The 20,979-nt window shown below is 47.0% G+C and overlaps 1 protein-coding gene across 2 annotated transcripts; it reads left to right on the top strand.

The window, feature by feature from the left end:
- Nucleotides 1-471: 471 nt before the first annotated feature.
- PRUNE1 (prune exopolyphosphatase 1) lies at nt 472-20,229 on the top strand. Of its 2 annotated transcripts, none has more exons than XM_084866424.1 (8): nt 472-871; nt 8,452-8,629; nt 9,377-9,579; nt 11,472-11,656; nt 12,813-12,971; nt 14,418-14,512; nt 16,450-16,608; nt 18,390-20,229. In XM_084866424.1, exons 5-8 carry the CDS (start codon nt 12,839-12,841, stop codon nt 18,807-18,809), a joined length of 807 nt encoding a protein of 268 aa, XP_084722550.1. In that variant the 5' UTR covers nt 472-871; nt 8,452-8,629; nt 9,377-9,579; nt 11,472-11,656; nt 12,813-12,838; the 3' UTR covers nt 18,810-20,229. The 2 variants fall into 2 exon arrangements, with proteins under 2 accessions (XP_084722550.1, XP_084722549.1); XM_084866423.1 differs by having other exon boundaries at nt 474-871; nt 8,452-8,544.
- The last annotated feature ends 750 nt before the right edge of the window (nt 20,230-20,979 follow it).

Genomic DNA, 20,979 nt, shown 5'->3' with positions numbered 1-20,979 from the left:
CTACCTATAGGGTTGCCATATAGGTTATAGGATGAAATGTCAAGCAACTCTGAAGGCTGAAAGGGCAGTTGACACAATTAGGGAGGCAGGGAGCAAATAACACAGGTTACAACGGTTCAGGAAAAAGAATGAGGAGACATTTCAGAGACGATTAAAAATAGGCCCCAGTGTTGTAAAGAGAGAAGCAGCAGGAGATGGCAAGAAATTATAGGTATTAAGAAGAGGGTCCAACGATTATTCTAATGCTTTTGTAAAATGGACCATCACAAAGTTGGTGACAATGGGTCCGTTTGTTAAAGGGAGAGAATTCGAGAAAGGAAGACGAAGAAGAGCTGTTTTGCCACGTGTAATTTAAGATGTCAACCGGAGGCTCGGTGTAATAGATGGAAAGATATACTATTCTTAGTTTGACTCGAAAGGGGAAGTTCAGATGTCACAAAGATAGGTTACCGTGGCACATGTACGTTGTGTGCCAAATGAGTGATCTCAGAAAAATTCTCTTTCCCTCAATTCTTGGGGCCATTTCGGAGCTTCTGGACTACATTTCCCAAGACGCCCCGCGCCAGGCCCCGCTGGGCGCCGCCGGAAAGGTGTCCTGTGAGACTCCGAGCGTAGAACTCCGCCTCTGCCGCTTGGGGGGCGGGGCGACGTCGGACTCTCGGAGCGTCCGATGACGCACTTCCTCCCGGCGCTGGGGGCCGAATCGCCGTATGGCGAGTTCGAGTCCCGCCTCCTGACTCTCGCCACTTAGTCCCCGAGTCCGGGGCGGGGCGCATTCGCCGAGTAACCTCTCCACGGCAAGGGGCGGTGGCACACGTTGTTGGGCTTCACCATGGAGGACTACCTGCAGGGTTGTCGAGCTGCTCTGCAGGTAACGGACCCCTGGCTGTGATCGTAGGGAACGGAACATGAGGTCTAGGAGGGAGGACGGAGATGTGGGGTCTGAGGAGGGTCTCTGTGGAAGGAACGGGGAATGGTGGGGTGGGGACTGCTTGGGGCCTGAGCAGTGGTCAGTGAGAATCTAGTCTTGGGTGTGGAAATGGTGCCCAGGCTCCCGGTTTTTGACCCCCTGCTTCTAGGGTCCACCCGAGAGCGGGAAGGGGGAATCATGAGTCTGGTCCTGTGTCTGAGCTACTGAACGCGGCCGCCTGGGTCAGTGCCGGCAAAGGGTCCAGGGCTGTGCCGCCGCCAGGGGTGCCCCCGAGATGCTCCTTGTCCCCGTTGAACCCTTCCGTTCTACGGTGACGAGGCCTCCTTGGCCCCCTGGCCTCCAGGTGAACCTGTGCTCATGGCTTTATTGCCTTGGAAGGGCGGGTTCTTGCTGGCACTCCTGACTCGTCCTAGAGGCGAGGTGGTCGTGGGGTTTTTCTGTTTTTAAGATAAACATACACAATATATCTCTGTGGACCAGCCACCTGCTTGCATCCTTTTGCCTCCAGTTTTCTTCTTCCTTGGCCTGAAGGCACACAGATTACATTAAAAAAAAAAAAAAAACAAAAAAACAAAAAAAACGCCTGGGAGATAAGCACCAAGTGTGTTTGGAATCAAAACTATAAGCATGACTTGAATGCTTTGTGCCTTATTTTGGGTACGCTCTGAGCCGGCTGGAATCTCCCAGCCCTGCAGCATTAGGCTGCTCTCCCCAGTTAGCAGCAAAAGCTGGCCAGAGAGAGGCTCCAGGAGGTCACTGGGCCCCCTTACTTGAAGCTATGCCCCCCCCCCCCCCCCCCCCCCCCGTAGAAACCTAGACAGAAGGTTGACTGTTGCTTCCCTTTCTTCAGTATCTTTAGATCTGAAAAGATCCCTGAGCGATAGATTCTGGTCTTTAACAGAACCTAAAAGTCACCTCATTCTGCCTGCAGACTCAGCTCCTGGTATAAATGAATGTCCTTACCTGAAGAACAGGAGTGAAGTTTAATTTGAACACCGATTAAACTTGTGAAATACAATTTTGGGGAAAGTTGTTCTAATGCAAATTTGAATCAATTCATTTTGGTTACTTCCAATTTCCGCCACTGACCTAGAGTCTTTGTGGTTCTGTTCTGAGTGCTGAGCGGTTGTATCCCCATCTCCCCACACTGCCGCCCCTGCAATAACCCATATCCTGTTGGTAAAGAGCCCTTGGAATTGAAACCTCACCAAGCAGCGTTTCATTGCGTGCTTCTATTACTACAGCATCTACTCTCCAGATCATCCCTTCCCCTTCCAGATTATCAGTATATCCTCTATAGCGGCATGAAGCTGGAAATAACTGAATTTTTCTAATGTTACTGGTATCCTGACCTCATCTGCCTGCAATCATCCCTCAAGGAGCAAGACCTAGATCTTAATTTTTTCCTTGAACTTGGGAAGGTGAGGGTTGTGTCTTAGTGCTCTCATCATCACACAGCCTTGCCTGGGCCAGGAGAAATGAGAAAATTAGACTAGAAAAATGAGAGGATGATGAACTAGGGTCGGATATATCAGGTGGACACCAGTAGCTTGGATTGCTTTTAATTACAGAATTTGTACATTGTGAATATTTTAAAATACAATATGGATACGAAATGAAAAAGATCTTTTTTCTTCTCCCCATGTAATTCCCCAGAGGCTGCCCTTGTTTCTTACGTAAAGAAAGTATGAGTTAACCCTGGCCCGTGTGGCTCAGTTGGTTGGAGGGTCGCCCGTACACCAAAAGGTGGCAGGTTCAATTCCTGGTCAGGGCACGAACCCAGGTTGCGGGATCGATCCCAGGTCAAGGAGCATGCAGGAGGCAACCCATCGATGTTTCTCTCTCTCCCTCCCTCTCTCAGAAATCCATAAAAATCTTTAAAAGTAAAAAGGAAGTATTGATTTAGAGACACTTAAACTATAGTTTAACTTTTAGGGAATTGTGAATGCTTACTTTTACGTAATATAGCAGTGGCTGATAACGCAGACGACTCTCTTGTTGATACCGATTTTTTTAGCATTCGATACCAGAGGGGTTTTCTACAGTCTCTGCCACCATGGCAGTCGTGTGCTCCCTTTAAAAGAAAGCCCCACTCCTGCCAAGTGGGGAAACATTTTTGCTTCAGGGTGGGGCTGCATTCGAGGTTAGGTGTTCAGCCAGCAGCCTGCGGGGAATCTGTCTGTGTTGTCGGTGCTTCTCCGGCCTGAGGCAGGAGCCAGGAGGGGCTGGCTCTCCTTAGGAATTTATTGTCCTGGCACCCGAACTAGTCCCGTCTTCTCTGCTGGGAGGGAGGGCTTCTCTATCTCTGCCCCCCCCCCCCCCAACGCCCCTGCTAACCTCACCCCCTCCCTCATTGACTATTTTGTGGAGTAGGCATCACACCATATTCAGCTTCAGAAGGGGAGTGTTTTGCTTTGCCAGCCCTGGAACCCATCTCTCTCCCCACTGAGGCCACAGCCGACGTCAGGATATAACATTTCAGTAGTGGGTTTTTTTTTGTGTTTTGTTTTTAAGAAGAAGAAAAAAAGTTTATATTTACTGTGGCTCTCAGATTGTGTTTCCTCCATTGGCAGCTTAGGTTTCCTCATGCTCTAAGTATAGCTGTTTGCTCTGAACGCTCCCCCCACTGCGGTCAGAAAACGGAGGCCGGCTGGCTGGTGCTGACAGCTGCTGAGCTGGGGGTGAGGATAAGAGTTGCACGTGTTGGTGGTTTTTTTTTTTTTCTAAATGAGGAGGAGAATGTTGCTTTATAAGTTGGGCTGCCATACACCTGCTCTGCCCAGGACAGTCTTAGTTTATTCTGACGTAATCATTCATTGCAACCCCCTGTCCTCTTAAAAAAAGTGTCCCGGTTTGAACGACAAAGTATACGGACACCTCGCTTGTAAGCTGTGTCGGGGGTTGGGGATGTATCCATGAAAAGGTGGTGAGTCCTAAACGCAGAAGAAGGTTCCACGTGAGAGCCTCCGGTTGGCAGGGCGGGTTAGAGGAAGAGGGGTGCTCCGGCCTGGGTGTCGGAAATGCCTCATGGAGAGAGGGGTGTGCAGAGGGCCTGACGGACAGGGTGGGGCAGAGGAGGAGATGGAGGAGAGCTCATCTTAACCGCCACAGACTGGGCACTTAATGTGTTGTCTCATTTAACGCTCATTTCCACTTCATGGAGCTGATCACAGGATTCTCTTAATTTTTATTTTATTTTTTAAAAATATATTTTATTGACTTTTTTTTTTTTTTTTTTCAGAGAGGAAGGGAGAGGCATAGAGAGTTAGAAACATCCATGATAGAGAATCATTGATCAGCTGCCTCCTGCACACCCCCCACTGGGGATGTGCCCACAACCAAGGTACATGCCCTTGACCGGAATCGAACCCGGGACCCTTCAGTCCAGACACCGATGCTCTATCCACTGAGCCAAACCAGTCAGGGCTATCATCTTAATTTTTAAAATGAAAACAGCGAGGCTTAGGGAGGCCAGGGTCCCACAGCAAGTAAGAAAAGCAGAGCTGAGATTCAACCCGTCTGTGGTCTTTTCAAATGGCAGCTTGCTATTCCAGGCGGAGCAGAGCAAGTGGTGCAAAGGGCAGAGCCGGGAATGTGCACAGTGGTTTTCGGAGGCTCACAGACCAGTCAGCTGGGGCGGGGGGTGTTGACAGGGGAAAGGAAGCCACCCCCTCCCTTGGCCACTCCTGCTCCGAGATTAGCTACAAGTTCCAAAATATTCCTTTTGTATCGGTTCCTTTGGGGTGCTGTCTGAACTTGGCTGCGTGCAAGGGGTTGGCTGTTCGTCTTCCTCTGGAAATTGTTTTTCCTCACCTCGGCCGTGACATTGTATGTAGTCCCTGCTTTCTGCTTTGCTGCTTCACCTTCTCTCCATCCTGAAGCTCTGACTGACCCTGTTTCCTCTGCCTTTTTTTTTTTTTTTAAAGCCAGAGTTATTATTATTTTTAAAAATATATATTTTATTGATTTTGTACAGAGAGGAAGGGAGAGAGATAGAGAGTTAGAAACATCGATGAGAGAGACTCATCGATCAGCTGCCTCTTGCATACCCCCTACTGGGGATATGCCCGCAACCAAGGTACATGCCCTTGACTGGAATCGAACCCGGGACCTTTCAGTCCCCAAGCCGATGCTCTATCCATTGAGCCAAACCGATTTTGGCGATTCCTCTGCCTTTGAAATGAAGCAGCAAAGGGCTTCTCTGTGCCCAGCAATGGGTATTCCCTATGCTCTGCCTTTTTTTTTTTAAGAGAGACATTGATGTGAGAGAGAAACATCTATCAGTTGCCTCCCATCATCCGTGCCCTGAAATGGGACTCGAACCCACAATCTTTTGGTGTCCCAACTCTCTGAGCCGCCCGGCCAGGGCCCCTTGCTCTGCCTTTTCTCTGCTCCTCTTACGTTCTGCTCCAGGGCCAGGGCCATATGGCCGCTGGTGTTTATGTGGTTCCCTCAGAGAACACTGTGCCCCCCTCAGCGGCCCAGTGAGCAGTTATCTGGGCAGCCACTTATCTCAAGTGCTTTGTTGTCACTCTGGGCCAGCGCCATCTGGGCAGTTCTTGGTGTCCAGGGAACACAGGGGCCCTCTCTGGTGTCAGGAGGAGGGATCACAAGTCAGAAAAGTTCCTCCAGCACTGGGCTAGGATTCTCATATCGTGTTGGGAAAGAGTGTGATATTGAAAAGACTCTGCCATGCTGTTCGGCATGAATGGGCCTTGGCTGCCACGCTGGTGAATTAGGCTTAAATAAATGGGCACAGGGGGGACTCTCAGGCAAACTTTCCCCAGACACCCTGTGCCCAAAAGCTTGACAGATGATCCCATGCCTTTTGTACTTCTCACTAGGGGTGGGAATAGGAGGTGGGAAAGAGGGTAGTTTAAAAACAAGAACTTGCCGAAACTGGCTTGGCTCAGTGGATAGAGCATTGGCCTGTAGACTGAAAGGTCCCAGGTTTGATTCCGGTCAAGGGCATGTACCTTGGTTGCAGGCACAGCCCCAGTGGCACATCTCCCTTCCTCTCTGTGAAAAAGCAATAAAATATATTTTTAAAAAATAAAAATAAGTAAAATAAAAACAGGAACTTAGTTACGAGATCAAGCAATTTATGCCACCAGAAGTCTTCTAAAATGGTCTCTTTCTGGGAGAATGGTGTGGAGGGGTGTGTGTGTGGGTGTGTGGGGGTGGTAGTGGTAATAGCCAATACAGGGAAGATGACTAGATTCTTTTTCCCCCCTAAAGTTAACTATTGATACTTGATAACTGCTCCTTGCTATGTTTCGCTTCTTTGAATTCCTGTCCCACTTTTATAAACTCTTCCATCTAGCAAATCTTCCTTGATAGAAGCCAGAATGTGTGGATTTTTACCTTTCTATAACCCAGTAGTTCTTATATAGGGAGTAATTTAAAAATATATATATATTTTTATTGACTAGAGAGAGGGAGAGAGAGAGACAGAAACATCAATGGTGAGAGATAATCACTGATTGGCTGCCTCCTGCACACCCCACACTGGGGATGGAGCCTGCAACCCCGGCATGTGCCTCGACCAGGAATTGAACCGTGATCTCCTGGTTCATAGGTTGATGTTCAACCACTGAGCCATGCCGGCCAGGTGCCCAGGAGTGATTTTGCTCCCAGGAAATATTTGGCAAGTCTGGAGACATTTTTGATTGTCATGACTGGGGGTGCTACAGGCATCTCTCTAATGGGTAGAATCCAGAGATGCTACCAGACATCCCACAAGGCACAGGACAGCCTCCACCACAAAGAATTACCAGTGCAAAATGCCAGCAGTGCTGAGATTAAGAAACTCTGCTGTAATTAGTGCTTCTCATTTGTTCTTATCCCTTCGTCCCTCAGAAGCAGGTTGAGAGAGAAGTTCAAAAGCAAATTAGTAAGACAGAATCCTTGTGCCCTAAGCTGACTCATAGACTTTATGGTCTCATTCCATCTGGCTGAATGCTCACACCTATAATGAAATCATCACTCTTAAAATACCTACCTCTTCAGCTTGTTTTGAGGATTAAATGATTAGTTTGTGCACATAAGCTATAGAACGGTGCATGGCACACTCTAAATGTCTCAGAACTAAACCAAATCCTAGTCTCTGCTTTTGTGGGCAATGTAGATTTTAGTGTATTTTCTTTTCTTTCTTTTTTTAAAATTTATTTATTTATTTATTTATTTATTTATTTATTTATTTATTTATTTCAGAGAGAAAGGGAGAGAGAGAGAAACATCAATGATGAGAATCATTGATTGGCTGCCTCCAGCATGTCCTCTACTGGGGATCAAGCCCACAACACAGGCATGTGCCCTTGGCCAGAATCGAACCTGGGACCCTTCAGTCAGCAAGCCAACGCTCTATGGACTAAGCCATACCAGCTAGGGCTTAATGTATTTTCTTTAAAACTCTGATAGCTAGGGAAACAAGGTTAATAATAACCATCCCTACCCAGTTCTTACCAGCAGCTGGACTATTCAAAGTGTCAAGTAAAAGTTCTCCGGCAGCCACTGTGCATGCTTTAAGCTACACCTACTGGGACAGTGGCCTGTTTCTCTGGTTGAAGTGTTGGCTGTGTCTGGTTATCGTGGAGGTTCCTTGGGGAAGTTTTTATGGATAACTAGATAATGGACTAGATCTTATTTTTTGAAGTATTAAGGATTCTTTTCCCTCTTCTGAAAATGGGGGGTGGGAAATAATCCATGGCTTGGATACTCATACATCAGCTTACCTTTGACTTCTCAAGGGCCCAAAGCAGCAGCGGAAGTCAGAATTATTTGCTGCTGGCTTTTTGTAAATTAACAGTCAGGGACACAGTGTAGCGGAGAGAAAAGAGCACTTTCCCACTAACTGGGTCTGTGTGGAATGCTCAAAGCTTTGCCAAAACACACACGTCAGCCCTAACTGGTTTGGCTCAGTGGATAGAGCATCAGCCTGCAGACTCAAGGGTCCCAGGTTCGATTCCGGTCAATGGTACCTTGGTTGTGGGCACATCCCCAGTAGGGGTGTATAGGAGGCAGCTGATTAATGTTTCTCCCTAACTCTCCCTCTCCCTTCCTCTCTGTAAAAAAAATCAATAAAAATATATTTAAAAACAAACAAACAAACAAACAAACAAAAACCTCTCAGCCAATGTCCTCATCCGTGAAATGAGGACCCATAAGATCAATCTGCTCGCCAGGACCGGCTTGGCTCAGTGGATAGAGCGTCGGCCTGTGGGCTGAAAGGTCCCGGGTTCGATTCCGGGCAAGGGCATGTACCTTGGTTGTGGGCACATCCCCGGTGGGGGGTGTGCAAGAGGCAGCTGATCGATGATTCTCTCTCATTGATGTTTCTAACTCTCTATCCCTCTTTCTTTCTCTCTGTGAAAAATCAATAAAATATATTTTAAAAAAATATATATCAACCTGCTCACCTCCTCGGTGGGAATCAGAGAGAGGATGTGTGTAAGCCCTACATGCGTGTAAGGCAAATGGAGACGCGTAATGCTTCTGCTAGTTTCCCATTCTCCTTCCAGGAGTCCCAGCCGCTGCATGTCGTGCTGGGAAATGAAGCCTGTGACTTGGACTCCATGGTGTCCGCTCTCGCCTTGGCTTTTTACCTGGCAAAGGTGAGTACTTAGGAACAGAATCTCTTAGAATGAAAAGATTTGGATTCAAGATTCAGCTCTGCTGCTTAACACCATCTAGTCTTGGGTAAGTTAAATCCCTTAACTTTTCCGAGTCTCGTGTCGCCATCTGTAAAGCCTGAAATAATGTCGGTGTTGGTGTGAGGATCCAATGAGTAAATGTATGTTGAAGAATGTGTACACAGGGAGCATTTGAGATCTTGCTTCCTGGCAGTTGTCATCCGTTTGGCTCAAACTCATAAAATTTCAAAAATAGAATGTGTAAACCATAAAATATTCCAACAGTTTATTATTGAGCAACGTGGGTATCCATGATCTAATGAGTATGCCTCAAGTCCACGTCAGCTCTTGAAGACTAATAATCCCTTCTCTGCAGCATCTAGAACTAGCTCTTTTTCATGAGTTTTCTTGTGTGTGTGTTTTTTTTTAAATACATTTTTATTGATTTCAGAGGGGAAGGAAGGAGAGATAGAAGCATCCATTATGAGAGAGAATCATGGATTGGCTGCCTCCCACAAGCCCCCCACTGGGAACCCATGACCGGAATCAAACCCGGGACCCCCCAGTTTGCAGGCTGATGCTCTATCCACTGAGCCAAACCAGCTAGGGCATGAGTTTTCTTGTTGACCTTCATGTTACTGCTAAATATGAGAAAGGGCAGGGATTGTCCTTTGATTTTTATTGACTTGGTGTTTTGGCTTTGAGAAGGGCAGTAACTCACCCAAAATCATGTCTTCCTTGGTCCCAGTTGTCTTGTTATTTTTCCTGTCTGTTCCTCAACATTGCCATACCTTCTTTTCACTCTCTTCTCCAGACGACTGAGACCGAGGATGTCTTTGTTCCAGTTTTAAATATAAAACGTTCTGAGCTACCTCTACGAGGTGACAGCGTCTTCCTCCTTCAGGAGGTTCACATTCCAGAGTCCCTCTTAATCTTCCGGGATGAGATCGACCTCCACGCGCTGCACCAGGCCGGCCAACTCACCCTGATCCTTGTAGACCACCACGTCTTTCCCAGGTATGTGGAGGACGTTAAGCTGATACTTAATCACGTGCCACGTTGAGCTCTGATGAGTCAGATATAAAGAGAGGAAGAATTTTTGCTCTTGGGAACATCACACGCTAATGGTAATTGATGGGTCCTAGTTGATATAGAAAATATTATCGCTTCTCCAGTTTTGCAAGTAGAAACTTGGAGAGTTCAAACTAAAAGATAACTAGAAATTATTTAAATATGCCTTTGGTATTACTATATTTTAAGATTTCATGGCAGATTTATTATAATAGAAGCTTTTGAATAATGATTCCAACTCTTTTTAATTTTTAAAACGTTAGCAAAATTATTTCCTACATAAGACAGTATCTTGCCGAGGCCAGTTTGGCTCAATGGATAGAGCGTCTGCTTGGGGACTGAAAGGTCCCGGGTTTGATTCTGGTCAAGGGCATGTACCTTGGTTGTGGGCATATTCCCATTGGGGTATGTGCAAGAGGCAGCTGAATAGATGACTCTCCCTCATTGATGTTTCTGATTCTCTATCTCTCTCCCTTCCTCTCTGTACAAAATCAATAAAATATATTAAATAAAAAAAAAAAAAAAGACAGTATCTTTTTAATGTCTTTAATAAAGGTACACACTTATAATAATTTCATCCCTAACTTAAGACTGGAAAAAACTGCCAACAAAGCCACATAAGGAAGTCTGTCTGGCTCCTGCTAGTATTAAAATGTGTGTTATTTCCTTGAGCACACTGGTTATAGCAGGACATTGACAGAGGGCAGCCTCAGGGCATCGATCCAGCTGTCCATTCACTCGTTAATAAACTTCTGTTTAGAGGATGTGGGTGAGACAGAGTCCCTGTTTCAAGAAGCTTTCAGTCAGGAAGCGGGAACTGGGCAAACTGGTCATTGTAATGGGCTTGGCGGTAGGGGATAACCATTAGGAGTCAGTAGGTGCAGGAAGGATGGAGGGGTTAAATGTACTAGAGAGGAGTAGAGGGTGTCAGGAAAGGTTTCCTAACAGAGGTAACCCTGTATCTCAGTCTTGAAAGAGAACTAGCTGTTTACTTGGGAAATGGGGAGGTAAGGTCGTGAGGAAAAGCATCCAGGCAGAGAGAGTGATTAATGTAAGCAAAGGCAGGCAGGCATGAACTAGCATGGTGAGTCGGGGGAAATGGAATGTGTTTTGCATGGCTGGAGCATAAAATACGAGTGAGAAATAAGACATGGAAAAAAGGTAAGACTAGAGAGGTAGACAGGCCAGATCATGGAAACCCTGCGAAAGAGATTAGACTTTATTTTAGGGCTGTAAGGAACTCTTGTTAATTATATTTATTCCGAGTCCTAACAGAATCAGATTTGCACATTCAGGCAGCATTGTGGAAGACAGCTTAGGAAGGCCTAAGATTGGAAGCAGGTATTTGGTTAGGAAACTACTGGAATCATCCAGATGAGAGATATTGAGGGTCTAGAATAAGGCAGTAGCAGAGGGGTGGAAAGGAAGGAATAAATAGAAATTGAGATAGAAGCCACAGAATCTGGTGACAGGCATGGAATTTGGGTATTAAGGGAATTGAGGGGACAGGAGCGATTTAGATGTTGGGTATCAAGGGTGTCAACTGGAAAGGCAACCTCAGAGGACATCAAATATGTGGATAAGGTATTCGTAGCAGACACTTTGCCAAAATCACGTATACACTATTTAAAGATGACTTCCGTTATCTTTACATTATCTAACATTAAAGGAAAGAATTGGAAGGAGTGAGGCAGAGGTCTAAGCGACCAGAGGTCTAAGTGTTTACCTATGGCGTCTGCATTTTCCTTCATGAGTTAGGTGGAGATCGGTTCGAAGCAGCTGGAGTACTCCTGCCTACCTTTGTTTCTCTTTTTCCCACCCCGCCTTTCCCCACACAGAAGTGACGCAGCCCTAGAGGAGGCAGTGGCAGAGGTGCTAGACCATCGGCCCATCGACCAGAAGCACTGCCCTCCCTGCCATGTTTCTGTTGAGCTGGTGGGGTCCTGCACTACCTTGGTGACCGAGAGGATCCTGCAGGGGGCACCAGAGATCTTGGACAGGCAAACTGCAGCCCTTCTGCATGGTGAGGGCGGCTTGGTTGGGGCCTGACTCCGTAGTTCCTCCATTCCTACCCCAGAGAAGGAACAGTTGAAAAGTCTAGATTCTTCCAGCTTGACCATACCCTCTCAGAGCCATTCAGCCCACACTGAAGGCTGAGATTCTTTCAGGGGGGCAATTAGGTATTGAAAGGCTGTGGGATACTTTGTTGGGGAATGCAGAAGGGAAGCAGGGGACAGTAGACCTAGAAGCTGCCTCAGCAGCACCATAAAATGAAAAGAGGTGCCACAGAAACAGGAAACGATTCCAGTATTGTTTCTGCCCATTTGTGACCTTGAGCAAATCTCTTAACCTTCCTCGTTCTCTTTTTCTCTATTTGGAAAAAAGAGAAAGAGAAAAAAAGAGAGAGAGAGAATTGGATTAGACTGTCTTTACTGGTCCCTGGCTGGTGTGACTCAGTGGTAGAGCATCGGCCCATGGACCAGAGTCTCGGGTTTGATTCCCAGTCAAGGCATGTACCCGGATTGCAGGCTCATTCCCTAGCCTTCTTAGGGTATGTGCTGGAGCAGGGGTCTTCAAACTACGGCCCGCGGGCCACATGCGGCCGGCAGAGGAGTCTGATCCGGCCCGCCAGGTTTTTTGGGCAGTGAGCGCAGCCGAGGTGTTACAGTAGGAATTAGTAGTTCATATAGTCCGGCCCTCCAGCTCTCTGAGGGACCGTGATCTGGCCCCCACTTTAAAAAGTTTGAGGACCCCTGTGCTGGAGCAACCAATCAATGTGTCTCTCTCATGTCAATCCTTTGCTCTCGATCTCTTTTCTGCCTCCATCTCTTCCACTCTCTCTCTCTCTGAAAATCAATGGAGAAAATATTCTCAGGTGAGGATTAACAACAACAAAAAAGATTCTTTACTAGAATTGGGCCTACAGAGGAGAGGTCATCTTTCTCTTACTAGGTCTCACAATCTCCAAGAATTGAGACGCTCGGTCTTTCCTTCTACTGTTTCCCCATTTCCCTGCCTGCATTTTAGTTTGGATTTGAGAGGTCTTGCTCGGGCATAACCCCGAGTTTGCATACAGTCCCCTCTGTATTGCGACCATTTGGTTGGAGGGCTAGGTGTGTTTCCATGGTCATACATGGAGGGCCACAAGATTTGAGTTCTGTCATCTTCCTTTTCCACAGCAACAATCATCCTGGACTGTGTCAACATGGACCCTAAAATTGGAAGAGCAACCCCAAAGGACCACAAATACGTGGAGAAGCTGGAGGCCCTCTTCACAGATCTGCCCAAGAGAAACGACATCTTCGATTCTCTGCAGAAGGCGAAGTTCGATGTGTCGGGTATGAGTGTTAAACTGACTTCTCTCCCTCCCGTGTGAGAAAACACCATCACAACAGTGTCAGAGCATGGGTTATGGTTTGAGCTTTGGAGATAAATGAGGTAGCGTGTGAGTCTGATCGGGAACTAATTAGTCATTTACTGGATTGTTCTGACTGGGCTATCGGGGAAGATAAGAAGAATATACTAAAGTCTCAGAGGTTTTCGTTCTAATCAGAGAATATAGACTTATAAATAAAATATACTAAGTTGTCAGTGTGAGATCTAGATAATGGGTTAGGGAAGCAGAAGAAACAGGGTGAATATACCAAGGACAAAGGAAGAGAACAAAAATCTTACATAATTTTCCAGCCAGCTACCTCCCGATAAAAAAGTAAATAAATAGCCCTGGCCAGTTTGGCTCAGTGGACAGAGTGTCAACCTGTGGAAGGTTCCCGGGTTCAATTCCGGTCAAGGGCACATGCCCAGGTTGTGGGCTTGGTCCCCAGTAGGGGGCGTGCAGGAGCCAGCCAATCAGTGGTTCTCTCTCATCATCCTATACAATAAAAGCCTAATATGCAGCCAAAACCGGTTCGGCTCAAAGGATAGAGTGTCGGCTTGGGGACTGAAGGGTCCCAGGTTCAATTCCAGTCAAGGGCATGTACCTTGGTTGCGGGCATATCCCCAGTAGGGGGTGTGCAAGAGGCAGCTGATCGATGACTTTCTCATCGATGTTTCTAACTATCTCTCTCCCTACCTCTGTACAAAATCAATAAAATATATTTTTTTAAAAAAGCCTAATATGCAAATCAGCAGAATAACCAGTCACTATAATGGGCACTGACCACCAGGGGGCAGATGCTCAATGCAGAAGCTGCCTGCAGGTCCCAAAGGAGGGTGCCAGTGGGGGCCCTCGATCGCCCTGCCAGTCGCCAGCAGGCCTAAGGACCCTCCCTGTTCACAAACTTCATGCTCCAGGCCTCTAGTTGAAAATAAAGTACTACATGTACCTTTCTCTCCATGTCCTTTGCTCTAAAGGTAACTTGTGACGCAGTAATTGAAGCTAATTTTTTTCATATAATTACATTTTCAGTTAGCCCTTTTAATTGCCCAAAAGAAAGGCTGTGTTTTTCCTCTCCCATGACCCACCTCGGTGTCTTCCTCTTTCTAGTCTTGGGACCCTGGGCTCCCGTTTGTTTAATTTTTTTTTTTTTAAGAGAAATGGAAGCTTTTTATTTTATTTTTGATTTTTTAAAATAATATATTTTATTGATTTTTTACAGAGAGGAAGGGAGATAGCGAGTTAGAAACATTGATGAGAGAGAGTTATCGATCCCAGTAGTGGGTGTACTGGGGATATGCCCAAACCCGGGACCCTTCAGTCCGCAGGCTGACGTTCTATCCACTGAGCCAAACTGTTTTCGGCTGGGCTCTCATTTTTGACTCCTATTCTCACACCTACTTTCTAGGCCTGACCACTGAGCAGATGCTGAGAAAGGACCAGAAGACCATTTTCAGACAAGGCATCAAGGTGGCCATTAGTGCAATATATATGGATCTGGAGGTAAGAACAAGATGTAGGAGTAGGTGGGAAAAGAAAACCTTCAGTTATGTGGATAACCTCACCCCTCACTTCTGACTCTCCTCCACTTACCTTGTATCTATCCATGTTTCTCCAGCTCTGGTAACTCCCACAGTTCATTGTCTCTCACTGTTCTACTGTACTCGCCCCCACAGTTTACCAGCCTCCATGTATGTCCCCCTGCAAACCATTCTCTCCACAGTGGCCGGAGAGACGCCCCTAATAGGTAACTTAGATCCTATCACCCCCTTCCTTTACTGGCTTTTCATTGCCCTGCTAATAAAATGCAGAGACCTCACGATGGTGTATAGGGCCCACCTTGGTTTGGCCCCGACTTTCTCTCTGATCTCACGCCAGCCGTGCTTCCCGCTCCCACCCCCCTCGCCTCCCCGCCACAGTACGGCAGCCATACTGGTTTTCTTTCTGTTCCTTGGAATCATTAAGTTCATTCCCAACTCAGAGCCTTTGTACTTGCTTTTCCCTTTGTATAGCTGGCTCCTTCATGTCCTTCAGGTCTTAACTCAGGAATCTCTTTTAAGAGGTTTTTCCAGACTGGCCGGCATGGCTCAGTGGTTGAGCATCAACCTCTGAACCAGAAAGTCACAGTTTGATTCCTTATCAGGACACATGCCCAGGTTGCAGGCTGAATCCCCAGTAGGGGGTATGCAGGAGGCAGCTGATAAATAATTCTCTCTCATTGACGTTTCTCTCTCTCTCCCCCCTCTTCCTTTCTCAAATCAATAAAAAATACTTCTTTTTTAAGTGTTTTCCTGACCATTCTAACTGAAATAATATCTTTCCTGTTCAAAAATCTCTAACCGTTATCTTCTTCTGTTTTCTTCCCAGCACTCAACACACTGAAATAATCATAGTTCATGGTTTCCTCGTTTTATCGTCTATATTCCTCTGTTCTTTATCAGCCCAGCCAGAGCAAGGGCCCTATTTCTTTTTTTCTTTTTCTTTTTTTTAAATATATTTTATTGATTTTTTACAGAGAGGAAGAGAGAGGAATAGAGAGTTAGAAACATCAATGAGAGAGAATCATAGATCAGCTGCCTCTTGCACACCCCCTACTGGGGATGTGAAGGGCCCTATTTCTTTGGTTTCTGCTATACCTGCAGCAGCTTTGACAGGGTCTGGGTTCTGGCGTTCACACCCAGGTCCCCTGACCTGCTTCCAGAATCTCCCCTCCCACTTTTCCCATTCTGTGTCTAAGTGAATACCCTTAATCATATTGTTGTTTCTGCTATACCTGCAGCAGCTTTGACAAAGTGGGTGCTCAGTAAATTTTGTTGAATGGGTAAATGAATGTAACTATGATAATGGTATTTTAATTCCTGGTTCCATATTATATTGGTTTAAGTCACTCGACAGCCTGATCTGAACCCATACTCACATAGTCTGCACAGCTTTCTACCAAATGCTATATAAAAATACTAAATAATCAAAACAAAACAGCATGACCTCTTCCCTTATGACTCATCATCTAGTTTGGGAAACAAACAAAAGAATGCAAAAGGCTTCCCAAGGACCGTAATCACAGTACGAATAGACACGTTAGAAATGCCAAGGATCGGAAACACCGTCATTTTTCAATCCGTAAAACAGTCATGCCTGATAGATATTTTATCCTCATTTTATAGATGAGGAAACTTAAGTCCTGGGAGGTTAATATAATTCCTTGATCATTAGCTAATAAGTAATAGAGCTGATTTTCAGATCAGTTCTGTCTGGGCCCAAAACCTGTATTCTCCCCACTGTACACACTGCCTCCGAGCACATAGACAGCAGAGTACACACCAGGTACCTTACGGAGTACAAGCCCCAGGTTCACACGGGAAGAAACTCTTGGTAAGCATTTTTGTTGGTGGCGACAAGGGAGTTCCAGCCCTCCCCCCTGCCCATCTCTTCTCTTCCAGGCCTTCCTGCAGAGGCCCAGCCTCGCGGCAGACCTCCATGCTTTCTGCCAGGCTCACGGCTATGACGCCTTGGTCGCCATGGCCATCTTGTTCAACGCGCACAACGAGCCCGTGCGGCAGCTGGCCGTCTTCTGTCCCCATGCAGCGCTCCGGATGACAGTGAGTCCACCTCCTCCCCGCCTGAGGCTCTGCGGGGCTCTGCCCCACACGCCTGCGCTGTGAAGGCCACTCCTGGGTTCTGGCGTTCACACGCAGGTCCCCTAACCTGCTTCCAGAATCTCCCCTCCCACTTTTCCCATTCTGTGTCTAAGTGAATACCCTTAATCCTATTGTTGTTGAGAAAGAGAGATTCCAAAAACAGAGATGGAGTTCCTCCTTAGAAGAGATCTGAAAACCGGGTTAAAAGTAAATGTAATGAGCCTGGAGTTCAACTCGATTCTTTGTTTAATTACGAACTCCTCACCCCTGAACATCAGTTCCTTTCTGCTGACCCGATTGCCCTGAAAGGGGGAAACACAGAGGAACTTTCTCTGCCACTTACCCTGCAGGGAGTGGTCACTGTGGCGCTGACTGTGGAGAAGGGACCGGGAGCAGGTTTGCTTTCTTGCCTGGTCTTCCATGTGGCCCCCTTTCCCAGCTCCTCTCCTTCCCTTTCCTCTTCTGGTTACTCATTAGCCCAGGGAAGGATTTGAAAGGACCTCAGGCAGACCAGGGCCTCTTTGGGTTGTGACGACTGCTGAAGACCGGTCTGAGTGCAGCCGGATGATCCTTTGAGCCTGTCAGAGGCTGGTCCGCCCTTTCCCACCCCTCTCTCTGCCTTTGTCTTCTCGAGGAAGCAAGTGTGACTTCACTCAGTGGAGGGAGTTTGCGGAAAGACTACAGTGTTTAAAGGCAGATAGATGAGCTTTTCAGCCCCAGATTTGCCACTTACTTTCTCTTTGAGCCAAAGCAAGTCAGTTGACTTCTGAGCCTCCTAATTAGTCTGATGTGATAATTAAACATAACATATGAACAGTACATTGCTGGGCACAAAGTAACACTCGGTGAAAGGTGGCTCCTACTAATGTCACAAAGGGAAAGGCACTTCGGCCTCTCCCCACCTTCCTATATCTCCCCTTCTCCCAGCCACAGCCCCTGGTGCTGCTCCCTGGAGCTGTGCTGGCACTGCCATGGCCAGGCTGCCTGGTGCGGGGAACGGGGCCTCTTCTCCCCGTCAGCCCCGCCGTTTCCTCTCTCCCTCCTGTTTTAGGAACACGGTGATTCCAAACACCAGTTTTGGTGGCAGACCTAGGTTTTAGTGTCAGCTTTGCTTCATTCAAACTATGATGTTAGGAAGTCACTGAATCTGTCTACGCCTCGGTTTCCTTACCTGTGAATGAGGATAACAGTAATACCAATCTTATAAAGCAATTGTGAGGATTAAATGAGGTTGTACAGTATTGACAAATGGCCAGATTTGGCACCATGCCTGGCATACCTCCCACCCTCACTTTGATCTACTCATTTTTTCTGCCTCTGTCCTTCCCTTGACCTCAGTATAGATACGTGTCCCATACCTCAGTTGCAGTGCAGGCTCAATCCCCGACTCCATCAGGGCATGTGCAGGAGGCAGCCAATCAATGTGTCTCTCTCACATCAATGTTTCTCTCTCTCCCCCCACTCCCTTGCACTCTCTAAAAATTAACGGGGTGGGGGGGGGGAATCCTTGGGTGAGGATTAACTAAAAAATAAATAAAATACTATGTATATTAGCTGATATGCCTTTTGTTGCAAGCAATACAGCTTAACTCTGAGTGATTTAAAAAAACAAAAAAACAAAAAAACCCCCCACAAACTTCTCCTCTCTAAGAGAAGCTCCCAACTTAGAAGCCTCAGCAATCTGCCTCCACAGTTTGCTTCACCACCTGAAATACCATTTCCCCATCTTGTCGCCTCTTTAGATCTGTGGAGTCCTGGAACGGTCCCACTCTCCGGCCCTGAAGCTGACCCCTGCCCCAAGCCCTCACCCTAACCTCCAAGCCTATCTTCAAGGCAACGCCCAGGTCTCTCGAAAGAAACTCCTGCCTCTGCTCCAGGAAGCCCTGTCAGCATATTTTGACTCCATGACAATCCCTTCAGGGCGCCCTGAGACTGCCAGGGAGCAGGTGGACAAGGAGTCGGACAGGGCAGGCACCTCGCTGATCCCTGGACTGAGTCAAGACGAGGAGGAGCCTCCCCTGCCCCCCACACCCATGAACAGCTTGGTGGACGAGTGCCCCCTGGATCAGGGGCTGCCTAAACTCTCGGCCGAGGCCATCTTTGAGAAGTGCAGTCAGATCTCGCTGTCACAATCCACCGCGGCCTTCCTGTCCAAGAAGTGACTGTTGGGAGGGGAGGGGGCAGAGGGAGGGGTTGCCTGAACCACCTCGAATGCATGTTTTGAGAGGCTTCAGCAATTCTGTCTTCATTGCTCCAGGGTCAGGTGCACTTGTCCTGTTCTCGTAACTCTGGGAGGAGAAAGAAGAAAGCAGCTGCTTTAGGAATGGCTTTCTACCTTTCCCCCCAATCTCTCCCAATCAGATTCTGTTATTTAATTTAATTCTTTAGATCTGTACTGACTCCCCAGGGGTACAACGTAACTCCTATGCTGTTCCAGCTGAGGGGCACAGAAAGAATGTGCGCCCAACAGTGCCCTCGGCGAGGCTCCTTAACAGAACCAGTATCTCTCATGGAACCAAACATTCATTGTCTCCATGTTTGCATTTGTTCTCTCATTGATTCAAGTATTGATGGATGCCTCCTCTAAGCTAGGCAGAAGATGGAGTGCTTCAGAGACTCTTATTCCAGTTTTCAGCCGTTAGATCTCCAGCTTCATGACTCATGTCTGCCCCCAGTTAGGCAATGGTGTTTGATTCCGAGGCGGCTAAATTTTCTTCCTGAACTTATTGTGACTCCTTTAGGGTTGTTTGGGAGCAGGGTAGAGGCCATTCTGTTCTGCCCTGATCATGTGGCCTGGCTCTCAGTTTCTTTGGATCCCTTGTCCCAAAGCCACAGGGGGCCTGAAGGAACTCAGAAGACCCCTGAGCGTTCAGGCGACTCTCAGAAAGGCCTCTTGGGCACTCCTCCCAAAGGACGGCAGAATGGCCATGACATCTCAGCTCTGTCCCCAGCCTTATCGGGTCTGTCAATCTCTTGTCCACGTCATTCTCTTGCTCTTATGACAAGAAAACAGGGAGTCCTGACATGGACCGCCACCAACTGTGTGTCTTTTGGCAAGACACTTCATCTCCAGGTCTCATGTTCCCCATCTATAAAACGAAGGATCTAAGACTAGAGGTTCTGTTTTCCCTGGGAGTGCTCAGGGTCACTGGGTTGTCTGTATTTATATGTGATTGTACCAAGGGACTCAGCCTTGTGTAGCATGTGCAGGGGTCTGATTCATGCCATAGTGATCCAACAGAGAGTTTCCCCCCCCCCCCCCCCCCGCCCTCTAACTGACTTGTTCTGCATGTGTAATCCCCTTTTCTCTTCACACCGACCTGTTCGCCCTTGTCCTACCCCAAAGCTCTGTTCCATGTAAGTTGCCAACAGTGTCACTGAGTAGTGAGGTATGTGATGGTTTTGGCATGACGTCTTCCGTGTGAAGGGGACAACAGTGTGACTTCCCTTTGAGGGACGATGTGTGTAGCTGTTGGAAGATAAAAATAGTGGTGTGATTTCTGAACCAAAGGAATTTATGTTTTGTAACTTGGGTACTTTATTTTGCATTTTGTTAAAGTATTAAATAATTTTTTTTCCTGGTTGGGGTCTTAGTGTCTCTTTTTTTTTTTTTTTTTTTAATATATTTTATTGATTTTGTACAGAGAGGAAGGGAGAGAGATAGAGAGCTAGAAACATCGATGAGAGAGAGTCATCAATCAGCTTCCTCTTGCACACACCCCCTACTGGGGATGTGCCCGCAACCAAGGTACATGCCCTTGACCGGAATCGAACCCGGGACCCTTCAGTCCCCAAGCCGACACTCTATCCACTGAGCCAAACCGGTCTCGGCTTAGTGTCTCTTTTTACAACTACAGTCAGGCTTTTCCATCAGGTAATTGTTTTAGCCTCCTCTCTTTTCTCCTTTCTTCCTGTTGTACTTCATACCTTCCTTCAGCTGACTCTGTGGGGAATGAGGAGCAACAGTCTCTCAGCGCTCCTCATCCTCAGCCTTTCATTTGTTTCTTCTTCTAGAACCATCCTTATAATTCTGTGTCGCTAATTTTGCTTATGCTGTAAAAGGTGTAGGACCAAGATAGTCCTAAAACCAAAATGGTTTTTACCATTGCCTTGAAAAAAAAAAAAAAAAAAGAGCAGCTACCAGATTATAAGGAGCCTGGAAAGAACAAATTGCCTTCCTAGAGCCCTTCATGACTGGCCATTTTAAAAAATGGACTCTCCACCCTGGCTGGTGTGCTCAGTTGGTTGGAGCGTTCTATACACCAAAAGGTGGTGGGTTCGATTCCCAGTCAGGGCACTTACCTAGTTACAGGTTCAGTCTACAGTTGGGGC

The sequence above is a fragment of the Pipistrellus hanaki genome (assembly GCF_964339955.1).
Source record: "Pipistrellus hanaki genome assembly, chromosome: 18".
NCBI lineage: Eukaryota > Metazoa > Chordata > Mammalia > Chiroptera > Vespertilionidae > Pipistrellus > Pipistrellus hanaki.
The sequence above is the reverse complement of the archived record's forward strand: the minus strand, read 5'-3'. Positions and strand labels throughout refer to the sequence as shown.